The sequence below is a fragment of the Taudactylus pleione genome, unplaced genomic scaffold (genome assembly GCF_031769625.1).
Source record: "Taudactylus pleione unplaced genomic scaffold, aTauple2 ptg000103l, whole genome shotgun sequence".
Taxonomy (NCBI): Eukaryota; Metazoa; Chordata; class Amphibia; order Anura; family Myobatrachidae; genus Taudactylus; species Taudactylus pleione.
Genome location: NW_028284505.1, coordinates 2,210,265 through 2,230,816, shown reverse-complemented (window position 1 = coordinate 2,230,816; position 20,552 = coordinate 2,210,265). Strand labels below are relative to the sequence as shown.

Genomic DNA, 20,552 nt, shown 5'->3' with positions numbered 1-20,552 from the left:
CTCCACCATTCTGTCAATGGTGACAGTATCATATGCAGTGACAGTAGACATGTCAGAAATTGTTGCCAGGTCCTTCAGTCCGGACCAGATGTCCAAACTTGGTCCTGCCTGCCCTGCATCACCGCCAGCGGGTTGCTTAGGATACCTAAGTTTTTTCCTGGCAGCCCCAGTTGCGGGAGAAAATGAAGAAGGAGCCGTTGACGTGTCACGTTCCGCTTCAGCTGACAGTGTGTTCACCAGCAGGTCTTTGCACCTCTGCAGGCTTGTGTCGGCCGGAAAGAGAGACACCACATAGGCTTTAAACCTAGGATCGAGCACGGTGGCCAAAATGTAGTGGTCTGATTTCAACAGATTGACCACCCTGGAATCCTGGCAAAGCGAATGAAGGGCTTCATCCACAAGTCCCACATGCCGAGCGGAATCGCTCCGTCTTAGCTCCTCCTTCACTTTCTCCAGCTGCTTCTGCAAAAGCCTGATGAGGGGAATGACCTGACTCAAGCTGGCAGTGTCTGAACTGACTTCACGTGTGGCAAGTTCGAAGGGCTGAAGAACCTTGCACAACACGGAAATCATTCTCCACTGCGCTTGAGTCAGGTGCATACCCCCTCCTTTGCCTATGTCATAGGTGGATGTATAGGCTTGTATGGCCTTTTGCTGCTCCTCCATCCTCTGAAGCATATAGAGGGTTGAGTTCCACCGCGTCACAACCTCTTGCTTCAGGTGATGGCGGGGCAGGTTCAAGAGTGTTTGCTGGCGCTCCAGTCTTCGGCACGCAGTCGCTGAATGGCGAAAGTGGCCAGAAATTTTTCGGGCCACCCAAAGCGTCTCCTGCACGCCCCTGTCGCTTTTCAGAAAATTCTGCACCACCAAGTTTATTGTGTGAGCAAAACATGGGATGTGCTGGAATTTGCCCAGATGTAATGCCCGCACAATATTGGTGGCGTTGTCAGATATCACAAATCCCCAGGAGAGTCTAAGTGGGGTAAGCCACTGGGCGATGATTTCCCTCAGTTTCTCTAAGAGGTTGTCGGCGGTGTGCCTCTTACTGAAACCGGTGATACACAGCGTAGCCTGCCTTGTAACGAGCTGGCGTTTCTGAGATGCTGCTACTGGTGACGCTGCTGCTGTTGCTGCGTAAGGTGATACATCTACCCAGTGGGCTGTCACAGTCATATAGTCCTTAGTCTGCCCTGTTCCACTTGTCCACATGTCCGTGGTTAAGTGGACATTGTGTACAACGGCATTTTTCAGGACACTGAGGACACTTTTTCTGACGTTTCTGTACAGTCTCGGTATCGCCTGCCTAGTGAAGTGGAATCTAGACGGGATTTGGAACCGGGGACACACTACCTCCATCAATTGTCTAAATCCCACTGCACTAATGGCGGATACCGGACGCACGTCTAACACCAACATAGCAGTCAAGGCCTCAGTTATACGTTTTGCTTCAGGATGACTGCTGTCGTACTTCATCCTCCTCGCTAAGGACTGTTGGAGGGTCAATTGTTTAGTAAAAGTAGTGGTGTTCCTACTTCCTCTCTGGGATGATGAACGACTCCCAGCAGCAGCAGCAACAGCAGCAGCGGCAGCAGTAGGCGTAGCAATGCAGGATCCTCCGGAGGAATCCCGGATAGGAGAGTCAGTCATGCCAGTGATATGGCCTGCAGGACTACTTCCGATCCCGACTAAGGAGGAAATTGACGAGGAGGGAGTTGACGGTGTGGTTTGCAGGCGCTTGGATACAACAGGACAACGGGATTTAGGTGTCCCTGGACTGCTTACGGTCTGAGCCAAAGTTTCTGAACTTGACAGTAACTTTTTATGAACGCGCTGCAGGTGCCGTATAAGGGAGGATGTTCCTAGGTGGTTGACGTCCCTACCCCTACTTATTTCACCTTTACATATGGTACATATGGCAAGACAGTTGTTGTCCGGATTTGGATAGAAATATTGCCAGACCAAAGAGGTGGAATGTTTGGTCTTCTGCCCAGGCATGACCGTGATGGGCTTTTTCATCCCACGGACAACAACTGTCTCCCCCGGAGCCTGATTTAAACAAACCACATCACCATCAGAATCCTCCTCGCCAACTTCCTCCTCAGCGCCAGCTACACCAGTATCCTCATCCTGTTGTACTTCAACAGTGACATCTTCAATTTGCATATCAGCAAGTGGACTGTGGGTGCTCCTTTCAGCACTTGCAGGGGGCGTGCAAATGGTGGAAAGAGCCACCTCTTCCCGTCCAGTGCTGGGAAGGTCAGGCATCGCAACCACCACCACACTTGGACTCTCTTTGGGGATTTGTGATATCTTCTTAGAAAGCACAGTTCTTCGCTGTGCTTTTGCCAGCTTAACTCTTTTGATTTTTTTAGTGGGAGGAGTGCTTCCATCGTCATGTGAAGCTGAACCACTAGTCATGAACATACTAGGGATCGACCTTAGCCGTTCCTTGCCACTCCGTGTCGTAAATGGCATATTGGCAAGTTTACGTTTCTCTTCAGCTGATTTAAATGTCTTTTTCAAGGTCATTTTCCTGAACTTTGCCATTTGGGATTGTATGTGCCCTCTACTATGACATTGGGCATCGGCCTTGGCAGACGACGTTGATGGCATGTTATCGTCTATGTCATGACTAGTGGCAGCAGCTTCAGCACTAGGAGGAAGTGGTTCTTGATCTTTCTCTATTTTATTTTTATCGGAGAAAGTTTGGTCCTCCATTTATGTTATATCGATTTGATATATACGTGCGGCTAAACACAGAAAATACATTTTTTTTTGGTTCGGACTGGAGTGTACTTTGTGGGTTACAGCACCCTTTAACGGTCAAGCCAGCCGGCCCTTTACTTATGACACAGGCGCACTCTTGGCACTACTTTGTTGATGCACGTGCGGCTACTGCGCACACAATTCACAAACACAGAAAATAATTTTTTTTTGGTTTGGACTGGAGTGTACTTTGGGGGTTACAGCACCCTTTAACGGTCAAGCCAGCCGGCCCTTTACTTATGACACAGGCGCACGCTTGGCACTACTTTGTTGATGCACGTGCGGCTACTGCGCACACAATTCACAAACACAGAAAATAATTTTTTTTTGGTTTGGACTGGAGTGTACTTTCGGGGGTTACAGCACCCTTAACGGTCAAGCCAGCCGGCCCTTTACTTATGACACAGGCGCACGCTTGGCACTACTTTGTTGATGCACGTGCGGCTACTGCGCACACAATTCACAAACACAGAAAATAATTTTTTTTTGGTTTGGACTGGAGTGTACTTTCGGGGGTTACAGCACCCTTTAACGGTCAAGCCAGCCGGCCCTTTACTTATGACACAGGCGCATGCTTGGCACTACTTTGTTGATGCACGTGCGGCTACTGCGCACACAATTCACAAACACAGAAAATAATTTTTTTTTAGGTTTGGACTGGAGTGTACTTTCGGGGGTTACAGCACCCTTAACGGTCAAGCCAGCCGGCCCTTTACTTATGACACAGGCGCACGCTTGGCACTACTTTGTTGATGCACGTGCGGCTACTGCGCACACAATTCACAAACACAGAAAATAATTTTTTTTTTGGTTTGGACTGGAGTGTACTTTCGGGGGTTACAGCACCCTTAACGGTCAAGCCAGCCGGCCCTTTACTTATGACACAGGCGCACGCTTGGCACTACTTTGTTGATGCACGTGCGGCTACTGCGCACACAATTCACAAACACAGAAAATAATTTTTTTTTTGGTTTGGACTGGAGTGTACTTTCGGGGGTTACAGCACCCTTAACGGTCAAGCCAGCCGGCCCTTTACTTATGACACAGGCGCACGCTTGGCACTACTTTGTTGATGCACGTGCGGCTACTGCGCACACAATTCACAAACACAGAAAATAATTTTTTTTTTGGTTTGGACTGGAGTGTACTTTCGGGGGTTACAGCACCCTTAACGGTCAAGCCAGCCGGCCCTTTACTTATGACACAGGCGAACGCTTGACACTACTTTGTTGATGCACGTGCGGCTACTGCGCACACAATTCACAAACACAGAAAATAATTTTTTTTTGGTTTGGACTGGAGTGTACTTTCAGGGGTTACAGCACCCTTTAACGGTCAAGCCAGCCGGCCCTTTACTTATGACACAGGCGCACGCTTGGCACTACTTTGTTGATGCACGTGCGGCTACTGCGCACACAATTCACAAACACAGAAAATAATTTTTTTTTGGTTTGGACTGGAGTGTACTTTCGGGGGTTACAGCACCCTTTAACGGTCAAGCCAGCCGGCCCTTTACTTATGACACAGGGGCACTCTTGGCACTACTTTGTTGATGCACGTGCGGCTACTGCGCACACAATTCACAAACACAGAAAATAATTTTTTTTTAGGTTTGGACTGGAGTGTACTTTCGGGGGTTACAGCACCCTTAACGGTCAAGCCAGCCGGCCCTTTACTTATGACACAGGCGCACGCTTGGCACTACTTTGTTGATGCACGTGCGGCTACTGCGCACACAATTCACAAACACAGAAAATAATTTTTTTTTGGTTTGGACTGGAGTGTACTTTCGGGGGTTACAGCACCCTTTAACGGTCAAGCCAGCCGGCCCTTTACTTATGACACAGGCGCACGCTTGGCACTACTTTGTTGATGCACGTGCGGCTACTGCGCACACAATTCACAAACACAGAAAATAATTTTTTTTTAGGTTTGGACTGGAGTGTACTTTCGGGGGTTACAGCACCCTTAACGGTCAAGCCAGCCGGCCCTTTACTTATGACACAGGCGCACGCTTGGCACTACTTTGTTGATGCACGTGCGGCTACTGCGCACACAATTCACAAACACAGAAAATAATTTTTTTTTTGGTTTGGACTGGAGTGTACTTTCGGGGGTTACAGCACCCTTAACGGTCAAGCCAGCCGGCCCTTTACTTATGACACAGGCGCACGCTTGGCACTACTTTGTTGATGCACGTGCGGCTACTGCGCACACAATTCACAAACACAGAAAATAATTTTTTTTTTGGTTTGGACTGGAGTGTACTTTCGGGGGTTACAGCACCCTTAACGGTCAAGCCAGCCGGCCCTTTACTTATGACACAGGCGCACGCTTGGCACTACTTTGTTGATGCACGTGCGGCTACTGCGCACACAATTCACAAACACAGAAAATATATTATTTTTTTAGCACTTGGGGGGAGCACCCCTGATGGACAGAGCACCCCCTGGACAACACTACAGCACCCCTTTAGGACTGGGACACTGCACAGGACTTTGGAGTGGACACAGCCCCTATGGAGAACTGACTGCACAACACAGTCCAGCCAGCCCCTATGGACTTTGAAGTAGTGGACACAGCCCCTATTAACAACAGCAGCACAGCACAACACAGCCAGCCCCTATGGACTTTGAAGTAGTGGACAACAGCAGCACTACACTACACTACACTACACAGCACTAACTCCCACCCTCCCTCTTCACTGTCCACAGCCGAGTGAGAAAATGGCGCCGACGCGGGTACCTTATATAGGATCCAAAACCCGCGAGACTCGGAAGGCGGGATGATGACGTTTTGCCTCGATGTCAGATCCGAGTCAGGCGGGAAAAGTCGAGCCTGACTCGGATCGGACTCGGATCGGGGGGGCTCGGGGGGGTTCGGATTTCAGAAATCCGAACCCGCTCACCCCTAGTTGCTATGGGCAACATCTCCACTTTTAAAAACTCTCACTTTAGTAAATTTACTCATGATAGTCCTTGGGGTATATTTACTAAAGTGCAGGTTTTTAGAAATGGAGATGTTGCCCATAGCAACCAATAAGATTCTACTTAACAGTTATCTAGCACCTTCTAGAAGATAATAGCTAGAATCTGATTGGTCTGATTGGTTGCTATGGGCAACATCTTCACATCTACAAACCTGCACTTTAATCTCACACCTGTCTCGCTCTCTCTATGACAGCTCTGCTGCTCATATCATATATGCCTACTCTCCCGAGAGTTGCGGGAGGCTCCCAATTTTTCAGGTAACCCTCCGCACCCCCGGAGGAGTAGGCAGATATCCCGCTTCCGGCCTACTTCCTAGTGAAGTGAGCAGGATGGGGAGATTTTCCAGGAAATTTGCGGGTCCGTTTTGAGGGGGTGGGGCTTATTCACGCAAATCACATCATTCAGCCCCACCCCCTCCTCACGGACCCACAAATCGTGGGGATTTACTGTAGAGGGGGCGGGGCCTAATGACAGCTATAGCCTGGCCCCGCCCTCCGAAGCTGAGAGCACCAGGTTCTCTGCGGCTGCTCTCGGAAAGGACTACTTAAAAGTCGCTAGGGGGTCTATTTACTAAGCAGTGTTAGGAGACAGAGTGAAAAGTGATAAGACAGTGATAAGGTGCCAGCCAATCAGCTCCCAACTGTCATTTTTCAAACACAGCCTGTGAGATGGCAGTTGGGAGCTGATTGGCTGGCACCTTATCACTTTCTTATCACTTTTTACTCTGTCTCCTAACACTGCTTAGTAAATAGACCTCTAAGAGGGTTATTCAATATGAAAGGTTAACTTCCCTGGCGACGTTAACGTTTCATATCAGAGTTTTTTTCTGCGTAAAGGTATGGTGCGCGCTCCCGCTTATCCCCGTATTCAAAATAAAATTAACGAAAACGGGAAACTCCGAAGTTGGATTTGCGTAAAGTTACGAATTTTTCCTTAAAGTAATTGTAAGACCCCCTAAAGTTGTAAAAACATGGGGGAACACTATGGATACCCCCGTTTTAGCTTTTAATTGAAAGTCGGGGATTTAAATAGCCGCAGCCGGTGCTTTTTTCCCGACATTGAAGAAGTGATGCAGAAGAGCACTTAGGTTATTTTTTTCGTTTTTTTAAGTGGTCCCATCAAATTTGGGGTACATGAAAATGGGTACTAGCATATTTTGGTGTCCCTAAAGTAAGTTTTTAAAAATTCTGCATTTGTGCACCTGCCGCTATAATCTATTCTAGAAAACATGTGCCGCATACTTGCAGAATAGCCCTGAACCTATTTCCCTATTGTTTAACAATTTTTTCCATTTTTTTTTTTTGCACCCCAATTTTTTTATTAATTTTTTGGGGTGTCCCTATTTTTTTTTAAAACTTTTTTTGACACAGTTCTATTTTAAATGTCAATCTCAGGGGTGCAGGCTATTTTTTTTAAGCCTGCACCCCTAAACCCCAATTCTGCACTTTTTTTCGATACCTATTCAATGGTGAAAAGTTATCCCCGTTTTTTATCAAAGACTTTTCAAAACTGCGATAAGTCTTTGAAATTGAATACGGTGTAAAACTAAAACCAGTGATATTAACGCAAAAAACGATGTTATCGCACCCATATTGAATACCCCTATAAGTATGCTGCCGCTGTTACACAGATAAAAGTGGGGACAATGAAAGTGTTACCTGATACTGACAAAAAGATTTAAAATATTTTTATTTTAATATTTAATTTGTTAAAAACTGAGGACACAAAGTCCTGGAGCACATTAGGGCTCATTCTGAGCTGAGAGTAAAGCAAAGCCAGTAACTTTGCACCTTGATAACCCCATGCTGCACTGCAGGTGGGGGAGATGTAAGACGTGCAGAGAGAGTAGAGCTGGGTACACACTACACGATATGTGTACCCAGCAACAGTCCGATGCCACCGGTATGATACCGTACACACTGCACAATGCAGAGAATGGCGGCGCGATGGGTACTTCCATGCTACCTCTTTCATTGCATCATCCCATCTGCTGTGCAGATGGACAACGCCATGGCGCTAAATGCAGCATGGAACTACACATCGTGCCGTCGTCCACTGCATCGTGCAGTGTGTATGAATGGCTCGGTGTATCATGCCGTTGCATTGTGCCAATGAGCAGCACGCCCGATCGGGCGTACTCACGATATGGCGCAGCACAGGCAGGGTGTGACCGGGGACATTACACAGAATTAGTGGCGGAGTGACCACACAATTGCATCATGGTGGCCCTGCTACACAATTGCAAGATTGTGAAGCAGATGGTGGGGCCATGATCACGTGATCCAGCACAAATTGCGCCATCAGCCCCCCCTCCCCCCGCATGGGTGTTCGTGTGTGGGGGGGGGGGGGGGCGGAGGAAGGAGTCTGGCCGGGAGACTTGCTCGCTTTTCCGGGCGGCCGGATGCACCACCCTATTTTCATGAGACTACTCCCGGCTGTTCCAGGAGGGTAAGTAAGTATGTGTGTGTACCCAGCTTTAGATTTGGGAGGGGCGTGTCATTGCAGTGTAATAATAAAGCTGTCCAGCATGTGTGGGCTACATGCAAAATCAGCCACTACTTACCCTGCATGCAAAAATAATAAACATTTAAGTATTTGCAACACCTTGCAGTGCAGCATAGTTTGCCCCAGGTGCACAGTTACTTGCTCTTTTTGTTTTGCTCCCTACTCACAATCAGACCATTTTTTGTTATCACTCCTTACTGTCTGTGTGCCTGTGGTTGTCTATGTCATCAGTTTAGTTTAATAAAGCAAACACACAGAAGATAGGGCAGAATTCAGCAGTGCACTGATGAACGCAGATTCCCGAGGTTCGGGAATTGTTTCCTGATGTTCGGGAATCTGCGCAGGCTGTCAGCGATTGACAGTCTGCTGCCGTTTGGGGGCAGGGAGGGGGCAGCGATGCCCTCTGTTTCCCGAAATGGAAGCAGCCAGCCGGGAGACTTGCCCACTCTTCCGGGTGGTCCAGAGCCGGCCCTAGCAAAATTAGAGCCCTAGTAGGCAAGATTTTGGGTGGTGCCCCACCCCCATGGGATCCTGAAAAAGTGTGTGGCCTCACAGAAGGGGTGTGGTCTCAATGCATGTGGCCCGTTTCCCCATTGTGCTGCGCTCCTCACCCAGCACAGATCACAGCACAGCACCCATCATAGCACCCTTCTCCCAGCACAGATCACAGCACAGTACCCCTCACCCAACACCCTTGTCCCAGCACAGCACCCCTCACTCAGCGCAGCACGCCTCAGCCAGCACAGCACCCTTCATCTCTCTCCCAGCTCAGCACCAGTGCTAACCACTAGCCATCGTCCAGATGCCCCATCCACGCAAACTGCCGCTGCCCACTCACTGTTTGCTGCTGCCAGGCCCGATCAGAGCTGTCAGCTGAGCTCCAATCATGGACGCTGCACAGTGACGGTACCAGCTGCCATAGTCTCTGCCCAGCCAGCGGCTGTGCCTGCCTTAATCCTCTGCTGGCCCTAGTCGGGCTTGGGTGCCCCAAGGCATTCCAAATGCCCTAGGCATTTGCTTAGTTTGTCTATGCCTAGGGCCGGCTCTGGGGTGGTCGGGAGCTTCCCTGCCATTCCGTGAAAGCAGACAAATACTGTATGTATGTGTATATTCTTTCCACTATGTGCAGCGCTACATAAATAAGATAAATAACATATATAAGACTGCAGCATATCAATCTACAGCCTGTGTGATGGTGACTACTCGTTAAATGTTGTGCTATTAGGATATTAAACCTTTTTTTGGGGAGGTTCCTGATAGTGACAGGAAGCAGAATATTGCAGCCTTGTGTTAAATACCAGAAAGTACCTAGAAATACATTTGATGCAAATGACGTACCTGATTTCCATGCAAATCCATCTTTACAACACGCACACATCCTCTCATAGCTGCGATGTCTGTAATGAAGTTATTAGCCAGGGTGCAGGATTGGAGAGCGGTGCAATATTGTATCAGATCCACTTCCTTTAAGAGCAGTTTGCTTAAGTACAAAATGACAAGTTCGTCAAGCGTCTTAGCCTGGCGATTACCGAGAGCAAGTCCGTGAGCCAACAGAAGGCATTCAGAGGCCGATAGCAGATAATTATCTTCCATCTTGTTAAATCAGCGACCAGTGTCCTGAAATAGAATATTCCTAATTTTATTAATATTAATACATGAGACGTGTTAGCTCTGTGTAGAAAGATGTTGATTGTTGTAAATAATGTTTACCCTGCATTTGAATCTTAATTAAACTGCTGATTGCACAAATATGTTCCTGAAATTACATGAATACTGCAATAAGTTATGTAATGTTTCAAATGCAATATTTGTAAATATAAATAATGAAACAATCTGCATTTCTCTTCCCAGATTTATTAGGGTGAGGTTTTTGTGGGACAAAGTAGGTTTTTCAAAAACTAGTTATGGGAATGAGAATACCTTCCATTAAAGTGTAAAACTTTATATATAAGAGGGTAAACCAGAAAGTAAGACTGTGGGCCAGATTCACTACTGATCGCAATACTGTGTATGCACGCAGTTCAACTGCGATAGCAAGCAAATCCATTGCAATCGCAATGCAAACTCAGCACAACATAAGGGCGTCCACTTTACTTTACACACATCCGTAATGCTTAGCAGAATAGCGAAACCATCGGTACAGTCGAGTACCATCGCAGCCTCACGCACACTTGCACGAGCCCTGACCTTACTCAGAAATTGCTAACCACCGCGCACGCTATGAGTACTCACACTGCGCATGACATCGCAGTGGCTAATTTATGCACATCCCTGCAACACTGTGCGAATGCACTGGCACGCTTGCGTTTCCCCGACCCCGTCACCACCCATAAACAGTGCTTCCTGTCAATCACTCTGCGAGGGGTCTGTGTAGCCTCTGCGGTCGCAGTCCCGATCGCCATAGCTAGTTCGCGCACTGCATATGCAGAATGTAACAATCGGCCGATTGCATGCATATTAGCAAGTGCGATCCTTGCTTATTCAGCCACTGCGCAGGTCATTCACCCTCCCCATTTCATGGTTGGGCGGTCTACCTAACCTGTAGGAATCGGTATGTAATGCCAGCGGCTAAATAGCGACAGCAGCTCGAACTCCCAACAGCTAAAAGTAAGTACCCTAACCTCCCCCTCTAGTGCCTAACCCTAACCCCCCTCCCTGCACCCTAAACCTAACCCTCCCGGGGGGTGCCTAACCCCCCTAGTTGTGCCTAAGCCTAACCCCCCTTCCCTTATCCTAACCCACCAGGGGGGGTGCCTAACCATAATTCCCCCCGGGGGTCCCTAAACCTAACCCACCCCCCCCCCACCCCCCGCGGCTAGACACTAAGACACCCGGCATACCTTCGTTCAGTAAGCCGGGTGTTGGGATTCCGTAGTGTGGCTAAGGATAGGCGCCAGGATTTCAACGCCTATCTTTACTCCCCTGTTGGGATGTGTCGGGATATCGGCGGCCGGGATAGTGCCCGCCGGTATCTTGCCTGCATCCCTAACCTGTATTGTAAGTAAGTGCTCTGTGAGTGGAGCCTATTTTGGTCGTCTTTGGCAATGTTGTGTATTGTTAAATTGAGCCCTACATTATTTGTTTATTGATTGCGTATATTTGACTGTAAAAAATAAATAAATACACATACTCGTATAACTAGATCCTGATTCAAGTAGCCGTGAAAAGCCGCGTTTTGGTGAAAAGTTTTCGCACTTTTAGCACAAAAATGCGTATTGTGCAATCCAATTGTCAAAATTTTTTTCACGTGTGACTCCTCCATTAGACAAAAAACGGCAAACTGTTTCACCATCTCAGAGCAGGTGAAAAGTTGTGCAAAATCCTTACATTAGCTAAAAATGTTGGAACTTGGGGCTTGATTCAGCAAGGAACGCAACTGCGAATACAACTGCGATAGTATGCTAATACATTGCGATCGGAAAGCCGCCGTTATACTACACGAGGATGCCCACTTTACTTAGCACACATCCGTAATGTTTAGCAGGACTGCGAAACCATCGGTACAATCGAGTACCATTGCAGCCTTTGCAAGGAGCTGGTGTAATTTTAAAAAATTTTAAAAGTGCACTTTTTGACTCAAAAATATTCTTGCACCAATTTTAATGTATCCCCAATTTAACTGCAGCATTTATTTTGTCTAAATAAAATAAAATATCTTTTTATAATTTTTCCAAACTTATATAAATATGCATATAACAGCCATTTGGCACAATGTAAGAACCCCAAATACTTTTATCAGGGCCACTGATACACTTCTAAGCTGACCACCTACAGTATGTCAGGTACCTATTTTAAGGGGTACAGACAGCTTTTGCCAAATTCACCTGTACTTTTCGTTGGTTACTCCAAGAAGAGTTTTCGTGCAAATGCGTTTTTGCATCTTCTGTAATTGCGTAGTGCAAAAATAACGGGAGCGCGCATAGACAAAAGACGCAAACATATCGCACCTATTCTCTGACGTTAAGTTTTCACATTTTCGCATCTAATTGAATTCCCCCCATAGTGGCAAATTATTAGACATGCACTAACAGTGTATATGATATGTATGAACACTGGGCCTGATTCAGACCCGCTCGCAAGCGCATTGCATCGATGGTGGCCAGTGCGAATGCGCGGCGTGTGCACTGCGCGTGCGCCTGCCCCGGAGACTCACTACAAAAGGGGCGGCTGTCGATGTCGATCGACAGTTCATCCCATTTGGTAAGCGTGGAGGCTTCACAAACGGAGGCGTTCACATGCGAACGCCTGCCGTTTGTGGGCGGCCCCACTGACATCACCAGTGATGTCAGTGGGAGAGCTTCCGGCTCTATTTGAGAAGCTCTCTGGGGCTTTCGGCCACGAGACCCTACAACAAGCGTCTCGTCGCAAGCCCGATGGTCGCGATGGTCTTGACCATCGCGACCATCATCATGGCCGCTCGCAATAGCTGTGGGTGGTAAGAGGCTGCAACTAAAAAAACCTGCGCCCGCCCCTGATTCAGAGCGAGTGCTCGCTTTTTGCGAGCGCATCTGAATCAGGCCCACTGGTCAGGATTTACAAAAGGCAGATACTTCAGTTACTAATGTTGTACGTACTAAAATAACGTTAATAAAAATATATTTTATGAAAATTGTTGCTATTATTTATATTAGGGGTGTGCACCGGCCACTTTTCGTGTTTTGTGTTTTGGTTTTGGATCTGGATCTTTCTTCGTGTTTTGGATCTGGATTGGTTTTGCCAAAACCACCCTTCCGTGTTTTGGGTTCTGGGTTTTGTGTTTTGGATCTGTATTTTTTTTTTAAAAAGCATACAAACAGCTAAAATCACAGAATTTGTTGGTTTCTCTGCTCCTATACTATTATTAACCTCAATAACCTTAATTTCCACTCATTTCCAGTCTATTCTGAACACCTCACACCTCACAATAGTGTTTTTATGTCCAAAAGGTTGCACCGAGGTAGCTGGATGACTATGCTAAGCGACACGAGTGGGCGGCACAAACACGTGACCCATCTAGGAGTGACACTGCAGTGGCAGACAGGATGGCAGTTAGAAAAACTAGGCCCCAAACTGTACATAATGCAAAGAAAAAAAAGAAGTGCAAGATGGAATTGTCCTTGGGCCCTCCCACCCACCCTTATGTTGTATAAACAGGACATGCACACTTTAACAAATCAATCATTTCAGCGCCAGGGTCTGCCACACAACTGTGGCTGAAATGATTTGTTCGTTTGGGCCCCCACAAAACAAGCTGGCAATTAATGTGTCCCTGCACAAACTGGCTCTACGGAGGCAAGATGTCATCCTCATCCTCCTCATCCACCGATTCCTCACCCTCTTCAGTGTGTACATCCTCATCCTCACAAAGTATTAACTCGTCCCCACTTGAATCCACCACCACAGGTCCCTCTGTACCTTCTGGAGGCTGGTCTCCCTGGAAGAGCTGATAATTCATTTTGATGAACATCATCTTCTCCACATTCTGTGGAAGCAACCTCCTACGCCTTTCGCTGACAAGGTTCCCGGCTGCACTAAACACTCTTTCGGAGTACACACTGGAGGGGGGGCAACTCAGGTAAAATAGAGCCAGCTTGTACAGGGGCCTCCAAATTGCCTCTTTTTCCTGCCAGTACAGGTATGGACTGTCTGACATGCCTACTTGGATGCTGTCACCGATGTAATCCTCCACCATTCTGTCAATGGTGACAGTATCATATGCAGTGACAGTAGACATGTCAGAAATTGTTGCCAGGTCCTTCAGTCCGGACCTGATGTCCAAACTTGGTCCTGCCTGCCCTGCATCACCGCCAGCGGGTTGCTTAGGATACCTAAGTTTTTTCCTGGCAGCCCCAGTTGCGGGAGAAAATGAAGAAGGAGCCGTTGACGTGTCACGTTCCGCTTCAGCTGACAGTGTGTTCACCAGCAGGTCTTTGCACCTCTGCAGGCTTGTGTCGGCCGGAAAGAGAGACACCACATAGGCTTTAAACCTAGGATCAAGCACGGTGGCCAAAATGTAGTGGTCTGATTTCAACAGATTGACCACCCTGGAATCCTGGCAAAGCGAATGAAGGGCTTCATCCACAAGTCCCACATGCCGAGCGGAATCGCTCCATCTTAGCTCCTCCTTCACTTTCTCCAGCTGCTTCTGCAAAAGCCTGATGAGGGGAATGACCTGACTCAAGCTGGCTGTGTCTGAACTGACTTCACGTGTGGCAAGTTCGAAGGGCTGGAGAACCTTGCACAACACGGAAATCATTCTCCACTGCGCTTGAGTCAGGTGCATACCCCCTCCTTTGCCTATGTCATAGGTGGATGTATAGGCTTGTATGGCCTTTTGCTGCTCCTCCATCCTCTGAAGCATATAGAGGGTTGAGTTCCACCGCGTCACAACCTCTTGCTTCAGGTGATGGCGGGGCAGGTTCAAGAGTGTTTGCTGGCGCTCCAGTCTTCGGCACGCAGTCGCTGAATGGCGAAAGTGGCCAGAAATTTTTCGGGCCACCCAAAGCGTCTCCTGCATGCCCCTGTCGCTTTTCAGAAAATTCTGCACCACCAAGTTTATTGTGTGAGCAAAACATGGGACGTGCTGGAATTTGCCCAGATGTAATGCCCGCACAATATTGGTGGCGTTGTCAGATATCACAAATCCCCAGGAGAGTCTAAGTGGGGTAAGCCACTGGGCGATGATTTCCCTCAGTTTCTCTAAGAGGTTGTCGGCGGTGTGCCTCTTACTGAAACCGGTGATACACAGCGTAGCCTGCCTTGTAACGAGCTGGCGTTTCTGAGATGCTGCTACTGGTGACGCTGCTGCTGTTGCTGCGTAAGGTGATACATCTACCCAGTGGGCTGTCACAGTCATATAGTCCTTAGTCTGCCCTGTTCCACTTGTCCACATGTCCGTGGTTAAGTGGACATTGTGTACAACGGCATTTTTCAGGACACTGAGGACACTTTTTCTGACGTTTCTGTACAGTCTCGGTATCGCCTGCCTAGCGAAGTGGAATCTAGACGGGATTTGGAACCGGGGACACACTACCTCCATCAATTGTCTAAATCCCACTGCACTAATGGCGGATACCGGACGCACGTCTAACACCAACATAGCAGTCAAGGCCTCAGTTATACGTTTTGCTTCAGGATGACTGCTGTCGTACTTCATCCTCCTCGCTAAGGACTGTTGGAGGGTCAATTGTTTAGTAAAAGTAGTGGTGTTCCTACTTCCTCTCTGGGATGATGAACGACTCCCAGCAGCAGCAACAGCAGCAGCGGCAGCAGTAGGCGTAGCAATGCAGGATCCTCCGGAGGAATCCCGGATAGGAGAGTCAGTCATGCCAGTGATATGGCCTGCAGGACTACTTCCGATCCTGACTAAGGAGGAAATTGACGAGGAGGGAGTTGACGGTGTGGTTTGCAGGCGCTTGGATACAACAGGACAACGGGATTTAGGTGTCCCTGGACTGCTTACGGTCTGAGCCAAAGTTTCTGAACTTGACAGTAACTTTTTATGAACGCGCTGCAGGTGCCGTATAAGGGAGGATGTTCCTAGGTGGTTGACATCCCTACCCCTACTTATTTCACCTTTACATATGGTACATATGGCAAGACAGTTGTTGTCCGGATTTGGATAGAAATATTGCCAGACCAAAGAGGTGGAATGTTTGGTCTTCTGCCCAGGCATGACCGTGATGGGCTTTTTCATCCCACGGACAACAACTGTCTCCCCCGGAGCCTGATTTAAACAAACCACATCACCATCAGAATCCTCCTCGCCAACTTCCTCCTCAGCGCCAGCTACACCAGTATCCTCATCCTGTTGTACTTCAACAGTGACATCTTCAATTTGCATATCAGCAAGTGGACTGTGGGTGCTCCTTTCAGCACTTGCAGGGGGCGTGCAAATGGTGGAAAGAGCCACCTCTTCCCGTCCAGTGCTGGGAAGGTCAGGCATCGCAACCACCACCACACTTGGACTCTCCTTGGGGATTTGTGATATCTTCTTAGAAAGCACAGTTCTTCGCTGTGCTTTTGCCAGCTTAACTCTTTTGATTTTTTTAGTGGGAGGAGTGCTTCCATCGTCATGTGAAGCTGAACCACTAGTCATGAACATACTAGGGATCGACCTTAGCCGTTCCTTGCCACTCCGTGTCGTAAATGGCATATTGGCAAGTTTACGTTTCTCTTCAGCTGATTTAAATGTCTTTTTCAAGGTCATTTTCCTGAACTTTGCCATTTGGGATTGTATGTGCCCTCTACTATGACATTGGGCATCGGCCTTGGCAGACGACGTTGATAGCATGTTATCGTCTATGTCATGACTAGTGGCAGCAGCTTCAGCACTAGGAGGAAGTGGTTCTTGATCTTTCTCTATTTTATTTTTATCGGAGAAAGTTTGGTCCTCCATTTATGTTATATCGATTTGATATATACGTGTGGCTAAACACAGAAAATAATTTTTTTTTTGGTTTGGACTGGAGTGTACTTTGTGGGTTACAGCACCCTTTAACGGTCAAGCCAGCCGGCCCTTTACTTATGACACAGGTGCACTCTTGGCACTACTTTGTTGATGCACGTGCGGCTACTGCGCACACAATTCACAAACACAGAAAATAATTTTTTTTTGGTTTGGACTGGAGTGTACTTTCGGGGGTTACAGCACCCTTTAACAGTCAAGCCAGCCGGCCCTTTACTTATGACACAGGCGCACTCTTGGCACTACTTTGTTGATGCACGTGCGGCTACTGCGCACACAATTCACAAACACAGAAAATATTTTTTTTTTGGTTTGGACTGGAGTGTACTTTCGGGGGTTACAGCACCCTTTAACGGTCAAGCCAGCCGGCCCTTTACTTATGACACAGGCGCACTCTTGGCACTACTTTGTTGATGCACGTGCGGCTACTGCGCACACAATTCACAAACACAGAAAATAATTTTTTTTTAGGTTTGGACTGGAGTGTACTTTCGGGGGTTACAGCACCCTTAACGGTCAAGCCAGCCGGCCCTTTACTTATGACACAGGCGCACGCTTGGCACTACTTTGTTGATGCACGTGCTGCTACTGCGCACACAATTCACAAACACAGAAAATAATTTTTTTTTTGGTTTGGACTGGAGTGTACTTTCGGGGGTTACAGCACCCTTAATGGTCAAGCCAGCCGGCCCTTTACTTATGACACAGGCGCACGCTTGGCACTACTTTGTTGATGCACGTGCGGCTACTGCGCACACAATTCACAAACACAGAAAATAATTTTTTTTTTGGTTTGGACTGGAGTGTACTTTCGGGGGTTACAGCACCCTTAACGGTCAAGCCAGCCGGCCCTTTACTTATGACACAGGCGCACGCTTGGCACTACTTTGTTGATGCACGTGCGGCTACTGCGCACACAATTCACAAACACAGAAAATAATTTTTTTTTTGGTTTGGACTGGAGTGTACTTTCGGGGGTTACAGCACCCTTAACGGTCAAGCCAGCCGGCCCTTTACTTATGACACAGGCGCACGCTTGGCACTACTTTGTTGATGCACGTGCGGCTACTGCGCACACAATTCACAAACACAGAAAATAATTTTTTTTTGGTTTGGACTGGAGTGTACTTTCGGGGGTTACAGCACCCTTTAACGGTCAAGCCAGCCGGCCCTTTACTTATGACACAGGCGCACGCTTGGCACTACTTTGTTGATGCACGTGCGGCTACTGCGCACACAATTCACAAACACAGAAAATATATTATTTTTTTAGCACTTGGGGGGAGCACCCCTGATGGACAGAGCACCCCCTGGACAACACTACAGCACTCCTTTAGGACTGGGACACTGCACAGGACTTTGGAGTGGACACAGCCCCTATGGAGAACTGACTGCACAACACAGTCCAGCCAGCCCCTATGGACTTTGAAGTAGTGGACACAGCCCCTATTAACAACAGCAGCACAGCACAACACAGCCAGCCCCTATGGACTTTGAAGTAGTGGACAACAGCAGCACTACACTACACTACACTACACAGCCCTAACTCCCACCCTCCCTCTTCACTGTCCACAGCCGAGTGAGAAAATGGCGCCCACGCGGGTACCTTATATAGGATCCAAAACCCGCGAGACTCGGAAGGCGGGATGATGACGTTTTGCCTCGATTTCAGATCCGAGTCAGGCGGGAAAAGTCGAGCCTGACTTGGATCGGACTCGGATCGGGGGGGCTCGGGGGGGTTCGGATTTCAGAAATCCGAACCCGCTCACCCCTAATTTATATGTAAATACACATAACATATATATGTACAGTATGTATGAAAGTGATTATATATAAAGTGCTTTATTTTGAATATATATATATATCTTAGAAAAAACGTCACTCCCAGGCTGCAGTAATCAAACAAAACCCAGTGTTTTACTGTGCAACGTTTCAGGGTCCGCCCCCGTCATCAGGACACACAAATAACAATAAAACATAACATATATATTTATACTCACAGACAGGTGCATAGGTCCCACAACGTGTAGCCCATGTCCCTGGCGTCCAGCGTTCTACTACCGGTTTCATGTGTGACATCTTACCGGAAGTGACGCCCTCTGGGTCCCCGGGCTACCACTGTTGATAGGGGAATAAACAAGTGTAACATAACAAGTGACAGATGTCTTCAAAATGATAGGAGACAATTTGTATAAAAATACTATATCAATATAATATTGTGATAATAACACTGGGAGTGACGTTTTTTCTAAAGCTGCCCATCCACTAGGCGATTCTACCTAGCGATGGAGTGATAACGACGGTCGTTATTGCTCCATTGCTTGGTAATCGCCCGCAAATCGGGCAGTAAAAGGTTAAAAATGACCAGCGATGCGCGCGCCTGCTGGTCGTTTTTAACATCAATCATCGCCCGAACATGGTGGTCAACCTGACGACTGCTGTCAGGTTGCCATGTTCGGGGATGATTGATCTGCATACACTGAACGTCTGAACGTTCAGTGTATGCACTACAGCCCGCAGGAGACGACGGCGTCGTAATCATGCCGACGTCCCCGCATCGTGTAATGGATGGGCAGCATAAGATATATATTTGGAGGGGTATTCTACCCCAAGATGAGCACCCCAGCAAGTATCTATTCGGCCTTATAGTGAGTGCCGGTATTGTGTAATATATATATATATAATATATATATATATATATATATATATATATAAACCCTGGAGAGATTGGGGAGATCAGGGTGTTAGCATTGCACAGTTCCCTGTACCCCATCTCTGGTCAGCAATAGGATTGTATCACTATAATCACACTCAGCCGGCAGCAGCAGTAAGTGTCCCCTCATGTTGTGGGTCCCCATTACAGGAGAGGTTGGTGGATACATTGTAGCGAGTGGCAGCTTCCTGCGTGCTGATACAGTTACCTGTGGCACTGAGCTGTGCAGCCGCCTGGTCTCTCCCTGGGGATTCCTTGTGTGTGTTACACTCTGCTCCTATGGAAACCACAGGCCTTAAAGTGACAGGAGTCACCTTACACTGCTGCCAGCAGGCTGAGGACTACTGTGTGTCATGTCTGAGGAGCAGCTTATGGTCCTGATTCAGCTTGGATCGCAGTTCCTAATACGCACGCAATCGGATGAGTTTTGCGTTACGCGCATGCATCACAGTGCGCATGCAAGAACCGGCCACTGCGATCAGGACTGCGATCGCAGCGGCTACGCAGACCCATGTCAGAGTGATTGACAGGAATTGCCATCTGTGGGTAGTGACGTGGGGGTGGTCGGGCGAATGCAGGCGTGCCACTGCGTTTCAACGTCGTTGCAGGGGCGTGCATAAATTATCCATTGCGATACCGTACGCAGCCTGTGGCCTCATAGGAATTGCTAACTTCAGCGCATGCTGAGTAAGGTCTGACCTGCATTAACTGTGCGTATGGGTCCGATGTTATTCGATTGTACCGATGTTTTCGCAGTTTTGCTATGCATTGCGGATGTGCGTGTAGGTGAAGTGAGAGTCCTTGTGTAGTGCTGCGGCAGAATTGCGATGACTATGGATTAGCATACTATCGCAGTTGAACTGCCTGCATACGCTGTATTGCGATCCATAGTGAATCAGACCTCATCTGGAACGGAGGAACGGAGGTGTCTCAGCAGAAGTTGCAGTGTGCATACTGATTTGTACATTCCTGCAATGCAATTATTTGGATTTAAAAATAAAAATGATATAGTATATATACATAAGGTACAGTATATACAGCATGCATGTGATGTGTGAGTAATCGATGCTGTTTGCTTTTTTTCTAATACTCTATTGGGTATTGGACGTTCTGAGGGCCCGATTCAGTACTG

The 20,552-nt window shown here is 47.8% G+C and overlaps 1 protein-coding gene across 1 annotated transcript in view; it reads right to left on the bottom strand.

The window, feature by feature from the left end:
• The window catches only part of LRRIQ3 (leucine rich repeats and IQ motif containing 3), a 68,407-nt gene extending 48,742 nt beyond the window's left edge, over positions 1–19,665 (bottom strand). The window contains exons 1-3 of the mRNA XM_088470786.1: positions 19,629–19,665; positions 18,708–18,825; positions 9,600–9,878 (exon numbers count right to left, since the gene is read on the bottom strand). Coding sequence (XP_088326912.1) covers positions 9,600–9,854 — 255 coding nt within the window. The 5' untranslated portion in view covers positions 9,855–9,878; positions 18,708–18,825; positions 19,629–19,665. The remainder of the gene's footprint in view (positions 1–9,599; positions 9,879–18,707; positions 18,826–19,628) is intronic.
• Positions 19,666–20,552: the final 887 nt, after the last annotated feature.